The sequence below is a fragment of the Xenopus laevis genome, chromosome 1S (genome assembly GCF_017654675.1).
Source record: "Xenopus laevis strain J_2021 chromosome 1S, Xenopus_laevis_v10.1, whole genome shotgun sequence".
NCBI lineage: Eukaryota > Metazoa > Chordata > Amphibia > Anura > Pipidae > Xenopus > Xenopus laevis.
Window position 1 is genome coordinate 174,974,369 of NC_054372.1, and position 17,785 is coordinate 174,992,153.

General features: G+C 39.9%; 1 protein-coding gene across 4 annotated transcripts in view; it reads right to left on the bottom strand.

The window, feature by feature from the left end:
* Window positions 1–348: 348 nt before the first annotated feature.
* Window positions 349–17,785, bottom strand: part of pik3r1.S (phosphoinositide-3-kinase regulatory subunit 1 S homeolog) — a 51,723-nt gene continuing 34,286 nt past the window's right edge. Inside the window, exons 4-15 of one of the 4 annotated variants that reach the window (XM_041574330.1) lie at window positions 16,507–16,638; window positions 13,886–14,087; window positions 13,511–13,590; window positions 5,497–5,599; window positions 4,974–5,072; window positions 4,690–4,870; window positions 4,429–4,554; window positions 3,843–3,985; window positions 3,383–3,559; window positions 3,193–3,261; window positions 2,540–2,707; window positions 349–1,548 (exon numbers count right to left, since the gene is read on the bottom strand). In XM_041574330.1, coding sequence (XP_041430264.1) covers window positions 1,359–1,548; window positions 2,540–2,707; window positions 3,193–3,261; window positions 3,383–3,559; window positions 3,843–3,985; window positions 4,429–4,554; window positions 4,690–4,870; window positions 4,974–5,072; window positions 5,497–5,599; window positions 13,511–13,590; window positions 13,886–14,087; window positions 16,507–16,638 — 1,670 coding nt within the window. In that variant the 3' untranslated portion in view covers window positions 349–1,358. 4 annotated transcript variants of the gene reach the window in all.

Sequence of the window (17,785 nt, forward strand, 5' to 3'; positions counted from 1 at the left end):
TGCAAATTAGGGGCAGGGAGGGAAATCACATGATTTTTTTGTCCCAAAAGAAGGAAGTTAAAAATATTTTCCCCTTCCCACCGCTAATTTGCATATGATTCGGTATTCGTTAAATCTTTCGCGAAGGATTCGCCCTAATCCAAAATAATGGATTCGGTGCATCCCTAATTCAGAGTAAATAAACCATAAAACAACACTGTCAAAACGCCGACATTTCTTCTGTTTATATATTCATCTATTTTAAAGATCTCTTTTTTTAATTAACAAAGCAGCTTTGAAGCTTATTAGGCACTGCCCAAAAAAACAATGAAATCATGGATTTTTTTGAATTCCTATATTTTTTTTTTCTTTCATTAAATCTTAGGCTCAGAGCCAAGTTTTTCTATACAAGGTTTATGGTAAAATAGCTTTAAATTCTCTGCACCTGTCCCGACGCTTACTGCACGTTTCATACGGACAAAAAAACAAAACAGTGATAACAAAATAAGTAACATTATTTCAAAATGAACAGAAAGGTTTCTTATTGGTACACATATATATATATAAAAAAACAGCTCAAAGGAAAACTGATGTTGCATAGCATTAAGGATTCAGCAATCAGCAAAATAAACGAGACATTTTGGTACGAGTTCCATTTGGACAGTCACCCAATGCTATGTACATATATATATATTTATATATACTGTTTGCCATTTTTCCATCTGGCCATCTTCCTCATTAAATAGACTCTACGAGAGAATTTTCTCAGTTTCTTATTTGAAAACACTTCCGGCAACTCGCTGCTTTGTCATTTCGTTGCAGTTCCGTTTAATAAGAAATGATGAAAAGTGCCATTCCGCTACATATATAGAAATTTATTTTTGGGTGGGGGAAATGATACTAATCCACAAGGCTCTGTTAAGTAGATCCGCCGTATGCAATGCCATGAGTCATTTATAAGTCGGTTTACGGTGGAACGGTTCCCCAAAACAAAAGACACCTTGGCTTCTTAGATCTGCGCAGACCAACATTCAAGCTGGTAAAGCTTTAATAGAACGTAAACAAGCACCATGGTGAAGGCCTCTAGGTACCTGCAGGCCTGGGAGATTGGCTTTTATTTTTTTCAATAGCATATCTTTATGTTGCTGTGCTTTTGGTTCTTAGAAAGCAAGCACAATAGCTTAGAGACATACATTCACAGCTTAACACTCATCTCCTGCTTCCATGGTGAAAGAAAGCTCTTATTCCATCCGAGGATAGCTTTGATACTGCCGCTCAATCTGTGAACTGGGCCGATGAAGGAGCTTTATTTATATTCCGTGCCTGGGCAGGCTTCAATGTCGTCAGTGTAGGAGTGAACTCCATAGTTCGTTAGGTCTTCATCGCCTTTGCTGTGCATATACAGGGTGTGCTAGTGTCACATTAAGAGAGTCATTGTGCTGTACAAGCGACGTGTGTTGGTAATGAAGCACCAGTTCTTTCAGAGAGCTGTACAAATTGTACGGCTCTGCAAACCCAAAACCAGTATGCGTTTTGTTTATAACACAGTGCTTTACCTCTCCCTCCGCCCTGTAATGTGGAGGGGAAAAAAAAAAATTTAGTTGACATCATACAGAAAGGCTAAAGGGATCATGTCCCTATTTTTATGGTGAAGCAAATAATTTACTCTACCATATAAAATTTCCTTTTTGAACCAGCAAGTGTATTTTTTTTAAATCTATAGTATTGGGGTGTAGGCAGCCATCTTAGGTCCTTTTGCCTGGTCATGTGCTTTCAGAAAGAGCCAGCACTTTAGGATGGAACTGCCTCTGACAGGCTGTTGTTTCTCCTACTCAATGTAACTGAATGTGTTGCAGTGGGACCTGGATTTTTACTACCGAGTGCTGTTCTTAGATCTACCAGGCAGTTGTTATCTTGTGTTAGGGAGCTGCTATCTGGTTACCCTCCCATTGTTCTATTGTTAGGCTGCTGGGGGGGAAAGGGGTGATATCAATTCAACTTGCAGTACAGCAGTAAAGAGTGACTGAAGTTTATCAGAGCACAAGTCACATGACTGGGGGCAGCTGGGAAACTGACAATATGTCTAGCCCCATGTCAGATTTCAAAATTAAATATAAAAAAATATGTATGCTCTTTTGAGAAATGGATTTCAGTGCAGAATTCTGCAGCACTATTAACTGATGTAATTTGAAAAAAGCATCTTTTCCCATGACAGTATCCCTTTAAGCTTTAGCTAAGCCCATCAAGAGTTTTCTTGCTATACACAGAGATTGCTTTGACTGCCAAGATTTTAATACCACCCCATAGGGATTCTTTAAAAACAAAACATGTTTTTTTTTGTGAATTCAAGGTCCAACTGGTGAGTGATGCATGGGGATGCTATCGATGATGGATCTCTCTCACTTTACTCAACAACTTTGTTTCCTATTAAAACTCTTGCCTAAATCTCAGATTTAAAGAACTGCAATGTAATCTGTGGAATAATTCTGCGCTTTTGAATGAAATTGAATTTTTTGTTTATTCTGTGTCATTTATTAACGCTATATCAGTAAATACGTACATTACAGAGCAAGCGAAGCAACCCGCTTTGCTGCTCTCTCGCACAAGGAATGTTCCGTCTCGTTTCCCACGTAAAAGGTTTTCGGCTTGGTTTCTGTTGATATTGCCAACGTTCCACGTCCTCTCGTCTTGATGTGGCAAGTCCTCTTCCTCTACCACTGAATATTGACTGAATGAAGAAAATTTAAAAAAAAAACATAAATACCATGCTGCTCAGTAGATGCAATACCTTTTTTAAAATTAGTTTTATGCTAATGACCTCTAACTATAAAACACTGCACTTGTTTTTTTTTTTCTTGACACCCACGAGGCCTTTTATCACTAGCAGAATAAACTTGGTAACTTGATGCTACATTACGAATATATAAAAGGGAATAAAAAAAAAAACACAGACTAAAATCTATTCCCTAGATAGGGCGCCTCTTTGCAGTTGTGAATTAGCCAGGAACCCTACTTAGAAAAATGATCCTGTGGTAGAATACGAAAAGGTCAAATATGCATTCCAAGTGCCAACCAGTAATATGGCCAGCAAACTTTGGTTTTAGTAATCCAATACCAATCACAGTGAAATCCAGAACCAGCTCAAAGTATAAGAAAGGTCACTAGCCAAGCTGTTCTTGCACAAGTCTGAAAACTAACAAGAAAGAGGCTTACTCTTCAGTGTTCTCGTTGCCCATCCACTCGTTCAATTTCTTCTGTCTTACGCCTTTCTGTGTCAACCACCTAAAAAAAGATAAAAGCAATTTAAACAACGCTTTTTTTCCCGGAGGAGGACAGTGTAGGTTTCAGATCAACTGCCAGCTGGATAAACTGGAAGCAGAGATATTAATGTTTTGAACCTTACATTAAGTACTGGTCTCTGGTCTTCCTCAGCTGAATCAAATCGGGTTTGATACTGTTCATTCGCTTATCGATCTCCCGGTTTTCAGCCGTTTGCTTCTTTAGATCTTCTTCTAGTCTTCTCTTGCTGTCAACAATTTCACTGATGCGAGACTTCAGCTTTTCGTAATTGTGCAAAAGCCTTTATTTAAAAGAGGAAATAGGAAAGTTGGTTGTTTTACAGTTCCAAAATTGTACATAGAAGTAGCTATTGATGAATTTAAATTGTACTTTAGTGCTAGACTGCTGCCATTTCTGGTTACGCTGGTTTTTGCTACAAGCTACTGGCTAAGTTGAACTTTTAGAACATAGAGTAAGACTTCTAGAGAGTAAGTACCTATATTTGAGGAGTAAAATTATAAAGAAAACTTCCTCCTTCCTATTGACACTACTATATTACAGGACTAAGACTTAGTATATTATACCTCTGTATCTCCTTCTCATTGCCTTCGCGTCTGAATTTTTCAATATACTCCTTGCTGTATTTTTCCTGTGTTTGGCACTGTTCTTCAAATATCTTTATGGTCTCGTTAAATGCTTCAATGGCAGTTCTTTTCATTTGAATTTCCTGCATTGGTAGAGGGAAAAATAAATTAGCGACAATGCCAGAATATCAGTCAGCACGCTGTACATGCGATAAAGAGAGATGCAAAACTAGAAACAACCTAAATCATCATCACTTATTTTATATTCCTCAACATGTTGAGAAGAGGTTTCCAGTATTTTTTGACCCAAGTTCCCAGGTCCCTCCTTTGTTACACATATATGAACAAATATTCCCAAGAGCTACTCTGTTATAGTTTCAGTATTATAACAGCAAACTATCCTCAACCCCTCATTTCTCACTCTACCAAACCATCAGACTAGGCCACCCAACTCCATACCCGAGACTCTCACCTATGCTGTAATTAATGTGTTTCATACTAAATCCACCTATCCAAGAGCTGAACTCTCAGCCATGTGTTTCTATCTAACAATATTACACTCTTATTTATGCAGCTTTTTACACACCTGAGACGTCCTTGTGTAGTCTTCATATAGTCGATCATATTCTTGATTCTTCTCTTCGAACTGAACATTGTACTCTCGCAACTTCTTCCCCACTGCGTCTATACTGTCTTCTTTGACTACCTGATCCTTGAAGAAATAGAAATACAGTCATGAAATGTTAAATGTTAATAGGTTTAAGATGGGTACATCAAACTTGTGGTCTACGAGGAGGTCCTCCAAGAGTATGAAATATTTGGCGAACAGACCGATTTTTGTAATTACCTGCTGGAACCTTGACACGGGATACAGGAGTTTGACGTCCAATTTAGGGTTATACTGAGCAAGAGACTCATTTCGGTAGTGGGTAATAAGTTCGACTACAGAGTTGAAAGTCAGGGGATCGGAAAAGCCATATTTTCCATCCCGGTGGAAGATTTTAATAAGTTTGTTATTTCCACCTTTCCTGGAGAGGGGGGAAGAAAAAAAATGTAAACGTTATAAATTGTTTAATTATAAAAACAGCAACAACGGACAACTTTAAGATGGAACTGGCCGCTCAATCTCACCTTAGCGTTAGGGTGTAGTCACCGTGCATTATAGTTGATGCATCTCGTACCAGAAAGGTCCCATCAGTGGTATCACGCAACTTTTCGTTGACCTCTTCCCTGCAGAGAAAGAAATGGAGGCTTAGACTGAATGCAAGTTTTATGTACCCAAGGTAATATCATGTGAATATGTGCTGTGCCTACAAGTAAAGTGACATTATATATATTTATTACCCTCTGAAGCCTATTAATGTACCTTACTGAGTGAGCTGCATGACACTGAAGAGATCAGACAGATTACCAAGGCATCTCTATTACAAATTCATTTATACTCAGCGGACATAATTCCCATACACTGGCAGACTATGTCTAGCAGTGATGTAGCATAATTATGCATTAATGTACTTAGATTACACTACTGCTTATGTGCTATGAATGTAAGTGCAAACTGGATCCCAGCAGGTAGAGGGATGTTCCACATAAGCTTTTCAGGGACATCTTAAACAATAAGGGATTGAAAAGATAAGCCATGCAATGGGATTACCTTGAAATATCTCCCCAGTACCATTCAGCATCTTGCAGAGACATAACGTGATTTGTACCGTTGTTGGTTACAGCAGTAGATTTGGGAGGCTTTGGTGGCAGTGCTGCAATGAGAAAGAGAGATGAGCGTATATGAATAAATAGGCCCGTAGAGGAATCAGCTGCAAACAGGTGCTTATAAATCAGATTTCTTCTGAAGAAATAAAAATACACTATGCACACTAATGAGCATGAACGGATCACTTGCACAGCTTCATTGTTCTACGCATTGCACACTGGGTAACAAAGGCAGAGTGGGAACACTCCCCAAATCCCACACATTGTAATAAGCTTTTCCTTAATCAACTCCACAAAAAGCATCAGTCTGTCACTCAGATATGTCTGGCACTAATCCTTGATTTTCATCTCATCACTGTATCGAATGCAAGGACAGAACACATATCTCAGCAATAACTTTTCATATTAATTTAATAAGAATCCCAAAATGCATTCAAGATGAACAAATACCTACGGAAAAATAAAAAAAAAGTTCTTGAAGAACAGGGCAGGGTAAAACAACAGCAATCACAGACATGAGTTACTGTAGGACAAGTAAACGTACCGTAACCGTTTGCTGTTTGACGACTGTAACTCCCAGCAAGCAGGGAGGTGGGAGATACAATTCAACATACGCTTGAGCGTTAAGGTGACCATACACAGGTAGATAAAGTGCAGATATCTGCCCGTGTATGGGGCTTCCGACAGGATCGATATCTGACCACGATATAGATCGGAAAGGTTATGTTTTTCTGCCGAATGACCCATTGGAGCCTTGTTGTAATCCGATCGTTCGGCCTTAGGGCCAAATGTTCGAATTACCCCGATATAGACCTGCCGTTGGTGGGCATATTGGGGAAAGATCCCCTCGTTTAGCACTGTCGCCAGATGAGCGGATCTCTTCATGTATGGCCAGCTTTAGAGATTACTTGTGGATTGTAACATCCCACTTGGTAAAAAAAATCTAAAACAGGATTACTGGACCAAAGTAAGAGAAATATAAACATGGAGAGAATAAGGAAAGAGTGTGAGAAGCATGAAATGCCACAGGCGCAGAATTTGTCAAAGGTTTACCTGCCGTGTCCATCTCTAAGTAAAAGATCAAATCGGAGCCGTGAGCGGTTTCAAAGGCGTCCATATTGCACTTACACATTTCAGCTCTCCGAATGGCAGTACGACAGGGCCGGCTGCCTCAGACGTGATGTCGGAATGGATTTTAATGCCTCACTGAAGCCTATTACATCATCTAATCTGTCATCTAATCTGTCCAATCAGGTGTCATGTCTAGGGCCACTCCTGTCTCCTTATCCCTTTCCCATACTAACCCCTCAATTTAGGTTCACTAATATACATTTGACAGAATTGTAAAAGCCAATAAAATAAAGAGTGCTTTTCATTCCGAGGGGGGGCACAATGGATACAGCCACGGGCTCCTTTTTTTATTTCACTCTTATGGCCGTGCAAAGTGGCGCGTTCCACTGCTGGCAGACTGACAGGAGGAGGTGATATGCTACGGCACGTACCAGAAGAATTTCCCTGCCAAATCCCATCAGCAGTTCAGTGCGTATTCAACTAATCTTTCTGACCCACGGGGCCACGCATTACACACAGATAAATTGTGCATTACAAATGGTAAAATAAGCACCGGCTTAATCTTTTATTCCTTTCCCCTTGTCCCAGGGATGATCCTTATACAGGGCAAGCAGTGCAAATAACATGCTTTTCCAGCAAAGTTCTGATCAAATGCAATGACTGTGCCATGAAAGTACCTTTACTCCTGCAGGCCACCTCTCCCCCCAAAAAATATTGTGTATTAAAAATGGTAAAATAAGCCCCTTTTTAATCTTTTATTCCTTTCTCCCCCGTCCCAGGGGTGATCCTTATACAGGGTAAGCAGTGCAAACAGTGTCTGTGCCACCAAAGTACCTTTACTCCTGCAGACTACCCCCCCTCCCCACAATAAATCGTGCATTACAATTGGTAAAATAAGGCCCAGCTCAATCTTTTATTCCTTCCTCCCTCTGTCCCAGGGGTGATCCTTACAGGGTAAGCAGTGCAAATAACATGCTCTTCCAGCAGACAAAGCATAGACAGTGGGTAGAAAAACATAGACTGCTTCAAATAAGTTTCTATAGTTCAAATGAGAATAATTCAAGGAAAATAATCCAAGCACCATGTGCCAATCCAAACTCCCCTGAAATGAAGATACCCTTCTGAACCCTATGTAGCCAAACCTATATAAATATACATGTATGTGCAGTTTGTTCACAGCACTGAGCTGGCAGGAAAGTGTTAACAGGCTGAGAGCCCTGAGGCAGTCACACTTACATGATCAGGTCAATACTCAGCCCAAACCAGTCTAGCATGGAATGAATGCAGGTTAGGGCTCAAGGTAAATTTCCATAAGCAGCTGCCGGGTGTGCTAAAGTTAAAGGGAAACTTGAAACGCCAAAAAGAAAATGTAATATAAGCTGCAGCATACTGAAATAAGATGTTTTCTAAATACAATCAGTTAAAAATCATGTAGTGTTGAAAATAATCAAGTTTATATTCACTATTCCTCTCTCAGCATCTGCTTCTCCTCATTCTGTCTTCATGCAGCAGTTGGGTGTCAGATATTCATTGACAGTTAGATCCAATATATCTTATAGGGGGGCTCCTTTTGCCTAGAAGATGTATTAGAGCTCAATCAATTAAAATCACCATACATCGTGTCTCTCTACATGCAGAATTTGTGCAAAAGGCAATTGTACTGGAATCGGTTATTTGAGTGAGCTCTAATACATCCGTTAAAAAAGGAGCCCCCCCCCTATAAGATTTATTGGATCTAACAGTCATATCCGACACCCAACTCCTGCAAGAAGACAGAATGGAGAGAAATAGAAAGAGAGGAATAGTGAAGATAAACTTGATTATTTCAGAAACTATGCAGAATATTTAACTGATTGTATTTAGAAAGTTTTTTATTTCAGTGCGATGAAGCCAATATTAAATGTTCCCCTTTAAGCACAATGAGGCTGCGGTTTAACAGCTCCTCTGCGTGTGAGCATATCACTGAACAAGCAATATAATGGAGTATTAAGCTCATGGTTAAAGTACGGGCTGAACAAGCTTCGATGCCATTAAAATAAATAGATAAAAATTAGCAGCAATGGACATGACTTACTGTGAATATCATGCATTTTTAGTGATCTCCACTTTGTATTAATAAATCCCAAAAGCTCCTCAATAGCAGTGAGCAGAAAGCCGATCCGAGCAGAGGGTGATTTGGGAGGCTCTTTCTTACAGACGGATAGATGCATGAATGGAAGAGCCGAGGCACTTGTAATCCATAAAGGGCTCTTGCTGGAAGTGACGGGTCCCAGAAAAAGAGCTAGAGAGGTGGTGTGCCGGAATCTAGTCCTCAGTCCAGGGTTAATGATTAAAACGTGAAGCCGATGTCAGTACAGTACCAGCAGCAGGAGGGGAGTGAAAGAAAGAAAGAGGCTCCGGCTCCCACGTCTCCCTCAGATAAAGATCTCAGTTTCATGATTAACTCAAGCAGGTTCAAATATTTGCTGAGCTAGGGATTTCAGGTGGGGGGAGGTGCATAGAAAGGGCTGTCAATCAAGGCTGGAGCTGTCATCGGCTAACAAGTGGCTGAGGCTGGGAGCATTCTGCTTTTAGCACAGTAACTGAGACGGCCATTGTGCGGGGGCTTTAAATAGCCTGTGTCTCTGGCTGCTGTGTGCGGGTGTGAGGCGGCAGTCAGGCTCAAGAGCACATTCAGGAAGTGGCTTGCTTAACCAGCAGAAAATAGAAATGAAGTTTTGGTGCAGAGAAACGGAAAAATAAGTACATGGGAGCTTCTGACTCCCAAGAACAGAGAGAAAGGAGGAGTCTGCCCATATCCAGCAAGAAAAGATCATTGCCATAGGCGTAGCGCAGCCAGACCACCACAGCTTGAAGGCACAAACTGCCTGTTTGGAAAACGAATCGCTCAGCGTGACATCCCGCCAGCTAAAATGAAAATCGCCGGCAGGATGGCACTCGGAGCGATTCGTTTTCAGAAGTCGCCTGAAACTGCCGCACGAGGAAACTTCGGGCAACTTCGGAAAACGAATCGCTCCGCTCTGGCGGGAAGGCAGTTCTGTGAGATTAGTCACCCCAAAAAAGAGGAGATTTGTCGCCGGGCCGAATCTGCTTGTGTGCCCAGACACTTATACTCTTCCCTTCCAGCCTTATAATGTGCAGCCTAACAAGAAGCTAATGAACCCTGTCACCGCAGGTAGAAAGCCAGTCACATACACAACTACTAGAAAATAGCTGTAGAGAGATAAATACAGCTTGCCCTGCCACTTTCATTAGGGTTGCCCTAAACTGCTGCCACTAAATGTCCCGGAGAGGCAAATGAAACCCAAAGAAAGCCCAAGGGCAGCTAGCAATGTAATGTGACAGTTTGTGTGCCAGCTCATAACTTTGGGCAAGTGGCTGTCATTCCGTTGCCAAGAATTATGCGTGACAAATGGGTGCCCTCTAAAGCAGCTGAAACATGTTCATGCGTGTGTGCCCATCAGAAGTGCTTCTGGGTATGTGTACATGGGTGATGCCCAATAAAAGTGGAAAGATAAATGCAACTGTGAGCTCATTCTAACCTGCTGGAGATAGAATGTCATTAGACTCACACCTCATATGGCGTCTATTCATCCATTAAGGAGTGCTTTGCTACAACTGCCAACATACGTTTATAAAACAAGTCTCTAACACAGCACCGCAGATGTATGATCCAAGCTGCTAAATGGTTCCTAAAGCATGTCATATGCAAGGAGCATGTTACCCAATAACGTTATTCTCAGTGCCGACAACTGCACTGTAAGGCAGATACTTGCCCATGCTACTGGCTAGCCACAGTCTATTGCCAAGTGTTTTCTAAAGCTTTGATTGCCCCCTAGTGGCAACATTCCTCTTACTGCAGGTATGGGAAAAATTGTATCCAGGCGGTTTCCAGGTTAACAGGTCTTTCTGTAATTTGGCTCTTCATAACTTAAAGGGGACTCGTCACCCAACAAAAATGATTCAAAATCCTATTTTATCACATTAGTCAAGCAAAATTAACTTTAATTACACTATATATATTATTTGAATCTTGTTTCCATCAGTCTGGGATTTCAAAATTATAGCAAGCAGGCAGGAGCCATTTTGTGGACACTGTTATTAAGACAAGTCTTGTATCATCTCAGAATCTTGTTTGTGCACCAGAATGGGGGACCTGATGTCCATCCCCATGTACTGGCTACACAATTAAATGGTAAAGAGAACGGGGGAATGTGGGGAGAGCAGTGACATCTAGGAAGTGCTGAATGGAAAGTGAAAGTAATTATCTGCCCCGCCTCTATGCCTAAGGCGAAGAGGAGGGGCAGACAATATTTGATTGACAGCAGAGATTTTTAAATGAGATTACAACAGCTATGAATGCTTTAATAAAAAATAGAAATTGGATTTCATGTTTAATTTAAAAAAGGACTTTTATTATAGAGCTGTGTGTGTGTCTGGGTGATGGGTCCACTTTAAGTCTACTAGAAAATCATGTAAACATTAAATAAACTCAATAGGCTTATAAGGATGGATAATAGGTTTGTGTATAACGGATCCCATACCTGTATTTATGCAAAGGCTGGCAACATATTCATACAGAAAATTATAAATAATATAATATAGAATTATTATTACCCTTTATTTGTAGAAGACAGACCCATTCCACAGAACTTTACACAGATTATACAGCATTTAGTTACGTCCCTGCCCCAGTGAAGGTTACAATGTAAGGTCTCTATCACATTCACACATGCTATGGGCAGTTTTATCAGAAGCCAATGAACCTGCATATATCTTAACAGAGGAAATCATAGCACCAGAGCAAATCCCGCAACTGCCTTATCCACAACCCGACCCGCAACCCGCTGACCACCATCAAACAGGAAGTGGTGTTGCTGCAAACCGGAAGTGGCATCATCAAAAGTGGGTGGGGACAGAAACAAGTTTTGTAAGATTTTAACAAGACTAACATATAGACAATATAATATAAGATAAGAAATTTAGATGAGACCCGTAACTGGACCCGCAAATGAAAATCCTACCCGTTTTTTTTTGCAGGTAACCGACCCACTGCAGGACTCTAACTTACAGTTCCCCTTGTGCTCCCATTGTAGCAATAATGGCTGCCCCTGCATGCTGGGAAATAAGGTAACAAGCTCTGGTCTAACTGTTCCTGCTGCTCCTGCTCTACAAGACATGTTCATATAACTTGAAATGGCAGCTACCAAAACAATGACAACAAAAGTAATAAAAATACAGACAAAATCAACATAAGGGAGATTTCAGGACAAGCAGTAGAATTATCAGACAATAGAATGAGTTTCCCACCAAACAGCTTGTACATAGAGATACAGAGAGGATCTTAGAGGTCACGGAAACATTGAAGATAAGACAAGGGCAGGGGAGTGCATGGATTGCCTGCAAAGCCTTCACCTCAACCCACCTGCAAGAGGAACAACCTGACTAACCACAAAACTCCTCCGGGCTGTGGGCGGAGCATGTCAGACAGAAGGCAAACTGTCAGCCGAGAGCTTTAAAGGGGTTGCTCACCTTTGAGTTAACTGTTAGTATGATGTAGAGAGTGGCAATCTGAGCCAATTTTCATTTCTTACTATTTGTGGTTTTTGAGTTATTTGGCTTTTAAATCAATCATGCAATGATTTCAATAAGAGACTGGAATATGAATAGGAGAGGTCTGAATAGAAAGAGGAGTAATAAATAGGGATGCACCGAATCCAGCCTTTCCACCCCTAATTTGTATATGCTAATTAGGGTTCGGATTCAGCCGAATCTTTCACAAAGGATTCGGGGGTTCGGCCGAATCCAAAATAGGAGAGCAGCAAGGTTAGCTACATCGGGCAAACGAAATCTAGCGCCAATATGCAAGGGATAAAGAGAGCTCGCCAAACCTTTTCCATAAGGGTTGATCGGGAAAGCCATATATACACACACACACACACACACACACACACACACACACACAATACAATACACAATACACAAAAGCTATGAATATCTTGTAAATTATATCCTTATAAACTGTGAGTTCTGATGTCATCAGTTATAAACGGTGAGTTCTGATGTCATTTCTGTCACATGACTCACTGAAACTTGTGTATTATAATAAATAAAGTACCCCCAGTTGTAAAATATGAGGACATTAGAAGTTACCTCGGAGTTCCATGACCTCGGCCTCGTGTTTTTATATGGTCATGAAACTCCTCGGTAACTTATTATATCCTTATAATACACAAAAGCCATGAATATCTTGTAAATTATATCCTTATAAACGGTGAGTAGTGATGTCATCAGTTATAAACGGTGAGTAGTGATGTAATTTCTGTCACATGACTCACTAAAATTTGTGTATTATAATAAATAAAGTACCCCCAGCTGTAAAATATGAGGATATTATAAGTTACCTTGGAGTTCCATGACCTGTATAAAAACACTCGGCCTTCGGCCTCGTGTTTTTATATGGTCATGAAACTCCTCGGTAACTTATAATATCCTTATATTTTACAAGAGGGGGTACTTTATTCACTATATATTTTACAGTGAGTACTGATTTCATCAGTTATAAACGGTGAGTAGTGATGTAATTTCAGTCCCATGACTCACTGAATGTTGTGTATTATACTAAATAAAGAACCCCCAGTTGCAAAATATGAGGATATTATAACGTATAATATCCTTATAATTTACAAGAGGGGGTACTTTATTCACTATATATAAATAAAAGCTTTTCCCATATGCAGTATAGTATTTACTGCCTTTGTTAATCAGTGTGCAATAATCAGAATGCTGTCTTGCAATCCCATGCTGAACTTAATTCATTCTGAGAATGACCAATTCATAGAACATGAGAAAATCAAAATTATAACAGCATAAAATGTCAGACTTACCTGGAGCAGCTTGCTTCTCATTCCACTCACTTGCGATCAGAACTTCCAGTATCTGAGTGCTGAATTCTGAGCTGTCGGAGCTGCAAAACAAAGTGCATGGAAGTGTTGAAGAATGAACTGGGCAGGAGGGTGTGGAATAGTTAAAGCTGCTGGGATGCCAAAAAGGTTTTTGGCAACCAAGCAATTCATGTCTAACCAATTGGAAAAGGAATTAGTGAAAAAAAAAAAAAAATGAATGTCACTAGGGAGATGTGAGTTGGAACAAAAAAAAGTGTTACACTATTTCACACCTCCTCTAATAAACGGAATCAGAGAGAACAAACAGAAAACACAATTGCTCTGCAGACGTACATAAAGAGCAGGAATGTTCCTTACCTCGATACCTGGATCCTGAAAAGTAGGGGGCTGAATATTTCTGCCAGGGACTTGGCACTTAGTAAGTTCTTGCTGGAGCTTTGACAGAGTTGAAAGAAATGTTTGAGCAGATACTGCAGGGTGAGCCAGTACTGCTGTGGAACGTTGGCACATCGGATGATCTTCCTCAATAGCTGCACATATTCATCTGAGCTTATGGACTCTATGGACAAACAGATTGAAGTGCTTTTAAAACACGACATCAATGACGAACGTTAAAGAATAGACTGTGCGCATATATTGATGTGGTACAGACCACAGGAAACAGAGTGTGAATGTTCAAGTCATGCACAATACGGCTTGAAGATTGCAACTTAAAGGCCTGCTTCACTCTGTAGGTTATAAACCCATATCCTGTCTTCTGGCACACGTGACAGAACATTACAGTTGTGGGTAAGAATGGAGACGTCCTACTCTCGCTCTGCAGGGACACAGACACAAGATAAGCCCTTCCTCTGACATGCAGGTGCTCAGGCCGCTGAACCTTAGAACACTGTGTCCCCTAACAAATAAAACTACCTTTGCCAATGCTGATAAAGAGGTTAACAATTAGCTCTTACTGCACACAGATAGAAAGTCCTTGATACTGTTAAATATTACACATCATTCTACTGAAAAAAAAGTCAAATCCATATAAACAAATAGGGTTGCCCTGGTTGTTAAAGGGCATGTAAAGGCAAAAAAATAAAATCCCATTTTTACTTTCTTTAATGAAAAAGAAACCGATCTCCAATATACTATAAATAAAAAATGTGTACTGTTTTTATAAGAAACCTGACTGTATGCAGTGAAATTCTCCCTTCATTTACTGCTGAGGATAGGATTTGTCAGACGTTCCCTAACTGCCATGCAGGGAAACAATCATACTTATGAACAGCAGGGGGAGCCCCCACCTTACTTCCCAGCCATGCAGAACTCAAGCAGCTTTGTTTGTTTCCCTGTAGAGCAGTCAGCGACTGTGTATAGATTTGTATTGGATTTTATTTTTGCCTTCACATCCCCTTTACTGTTTCCAACTCCAGCTGCAGGCACAAAGATCATGGAGCCAGATTTAAACAGATAAATGGTGATTCTATTTGGAAGATTATTTTGCTGCAGCCACTGGTTCTGCAGAGTTGGAGAAAGTTTGTATTAAACAATACAAAAACTATAAAATCCACGTCAGATTACATTACAACACAGGACCCAGTGCAGTCTGTATATTCTCATTATTAATCAGTCTTTATTTATCAGCTTCTGGCAGATATTATTTGATTTGTGCTGTTTTGATAATTTATGACGATCCCTAAGCAGCCCAAACCACACTGAGCATGTGCACAGTCTTGGTCTTGCAAAGATGTTTAACAAAGTTACAAGATGGTGACCCCCTGTAGCCAACTTTGAAAGCATAAATCATTTGTTTGATTAGGCTTGTGGTGCAGTAAGTTCATGTTTATATTTAGTATACAAAATACAGCATTTCTAGCCCTATTCTATTTTAGACTTTACATGCCCTTTAAACGAGAAGTAAAGTCTAAAATAGAATAAGGCTAGAATTGCTGTATTTTGTATAGTAAACATAAACTTACTGCACTACAAGCCTAATCAAACAAATGATTTATGCTTTCAAAGTTGGCTACAGGGGGTCACCATTTTGCAACTTTGCAAGACCAAGACTGTGCACATGCTCAGTGTGGTCTGGGCTGCTTAGGGATCATCATAAATTATCAAAACAGTACAAGTCAAATAATATCTGCCAGTAGATGATACAGAAAGGCTGATTAATAATCAGAATATACAGACTGCACTGGGTGCTGTGTTCTCATGTAATCTCATGTGGATTTTATAGTTTTTGTATTGTTTTATACAAACTTTCTCCAAATTTGCAGAACCAGTGGCTGCAGCAAAAAAATCCTCCAAATAGAATCCCAGTTTATCTGTTTAAATATGGCTCCATGATCTTTGTCCCTGCAGCTGGAAACAGTAAAGGGGATGTAAAGGCAAAAATAAAATCCAATACAAATCTCTACACATTTGCCGACTGCTCTACAGGGAAACAAACAAAGCTGCTTGAGTTCTGCATGGCTGGGGGGTAAGGCCGGGGTTCCCCTTGCTGTTCATAAGTATGATTGTTTCCCTGCATGGCAGTTAGGGACCATCTGACAATTCCTATACCTAGCAGTAAATGAAGGGAGAATTTCACGTCATACAGTCAGGTTTCTTATAAAAATGGTACACATTTTTTAATTAAAGTATATTGGAGATTGGAGATATATAAGAAAGTAAAAATGGGATTTTATCTATTTTTTTTGCTATTACAAGCCCTTTAATTTTCATTTTATTTCTTTCGGGTTCAAGCATCTCCTATTCATATTTGAGTCTTTAAATCCATTTCCTGGTTGCTAGGATAAAAAGCAAGAGAGCTGGGATAATTTCAAACTTAAGTTCTGCTGAACAAATAGCTGCAGATTGTCTTAGAATAACAATGTCTGAGCCGTACTAATTTAAAGGTTAATCTACCCCTTTAAACAGTCATGGAAAGGGCAATGCTACATGTAAAGATGGTGCATTTTTATTTGATGTACCCAGGGCCATGCACCTACCTCTGGCAGCAGATAGCATTTCACTGTACATTAAAGCTGGAATGACAGGATGCGGAAGATCCAAAAAGTAGCGCTTTAAAGCATCTGACAGAATCGCTATGTCGAATTGCTCAAAATCCACTGAAGCAGCATCTATAATATGATCATAAATAAAAGAATCAGGCCAGATGAAAGCATTAACTAAAAGGTGTTAATATATCACGTTGTTTAAGAGATACACAGTAACTACTAGCAGTTTGCTATACAAAAGGCCCAAGTTATAGGAGAAGATTTTGACAGTTGGGTGTTTTACCTGTAAATATTATGTGTAACAACAAAGCAAATAGTTATCTCTTTGCAAAGGTGAGAAAACGGCTTAAGGTCATCCAACACGAGTGACTACAATGTTACTTGCATTTAAAACGATAGCATGTGAGTTCGGTGCAAAACAAACAAAGCCCTTGTTTTATACGTCTTCTAGACTGAAAAAGGTTTATACACTATGGCTCTTATTCTAAGTCACAATACATTACAACTGCGTGGCATGCTAACAACATTTCTGATTTAATAACACCTTTCTACAGGCACTTCTTAATGCTTTTTAAACCTAAAACGTTGTTTCACTTCTGCCATGTTACAATAAAAGCCGTTTTAATGATGATCCTGCAGCAGTATTTGGTTCATGTTGTACATAGATACATACTGCACCTTTAATTCTTAAAGGGATACTGTCATGGGAAAAAAAATTTTTTTCTATATTAATCAGTTAACAGTGCTGCTCCAGCAGAATTCTGCACTGAAATCCATTTCTCAAAAGAGCAAACAGATTTTTTTATATTCAATTTTGAAATCTGACATGGGGCTAGACATTTTGTCAATTTCCCAGCTGCCCCATGTCATGTGACTTGGGCCTGCACTTCAGGAGAGAAATGCTTTCTGGCAGGCTGCTGTTTTTCCTTCTCAATGTAACTGAATGTGTCCCAGTGGGACATGGGTTTTTACTATTGAGTGTTGTTCTTAGATCTACCAGGCAGCTGTTATCTTGTGTTAGGGAGCTGTTATCTGGTTACCTTCCCATTGTTCCTTTGTTTGGCTGCTGGGGGGAAAGTGATATCACTCCAACTTGCAGTACAGCAGTAAAGAGTGATTGAAGTTTAGCAGAGCACAGGTCACATGACTTGGGGCAGCTGAGGAATTGACAAAATGTCTAGCCCCATGTCAGATTTCAAAATTGAATATAAAAAAATCTGTTTGCTCTTTTGAGAAATGGATTTCAGTGCAGAATTCTGCTGGAGCAGCA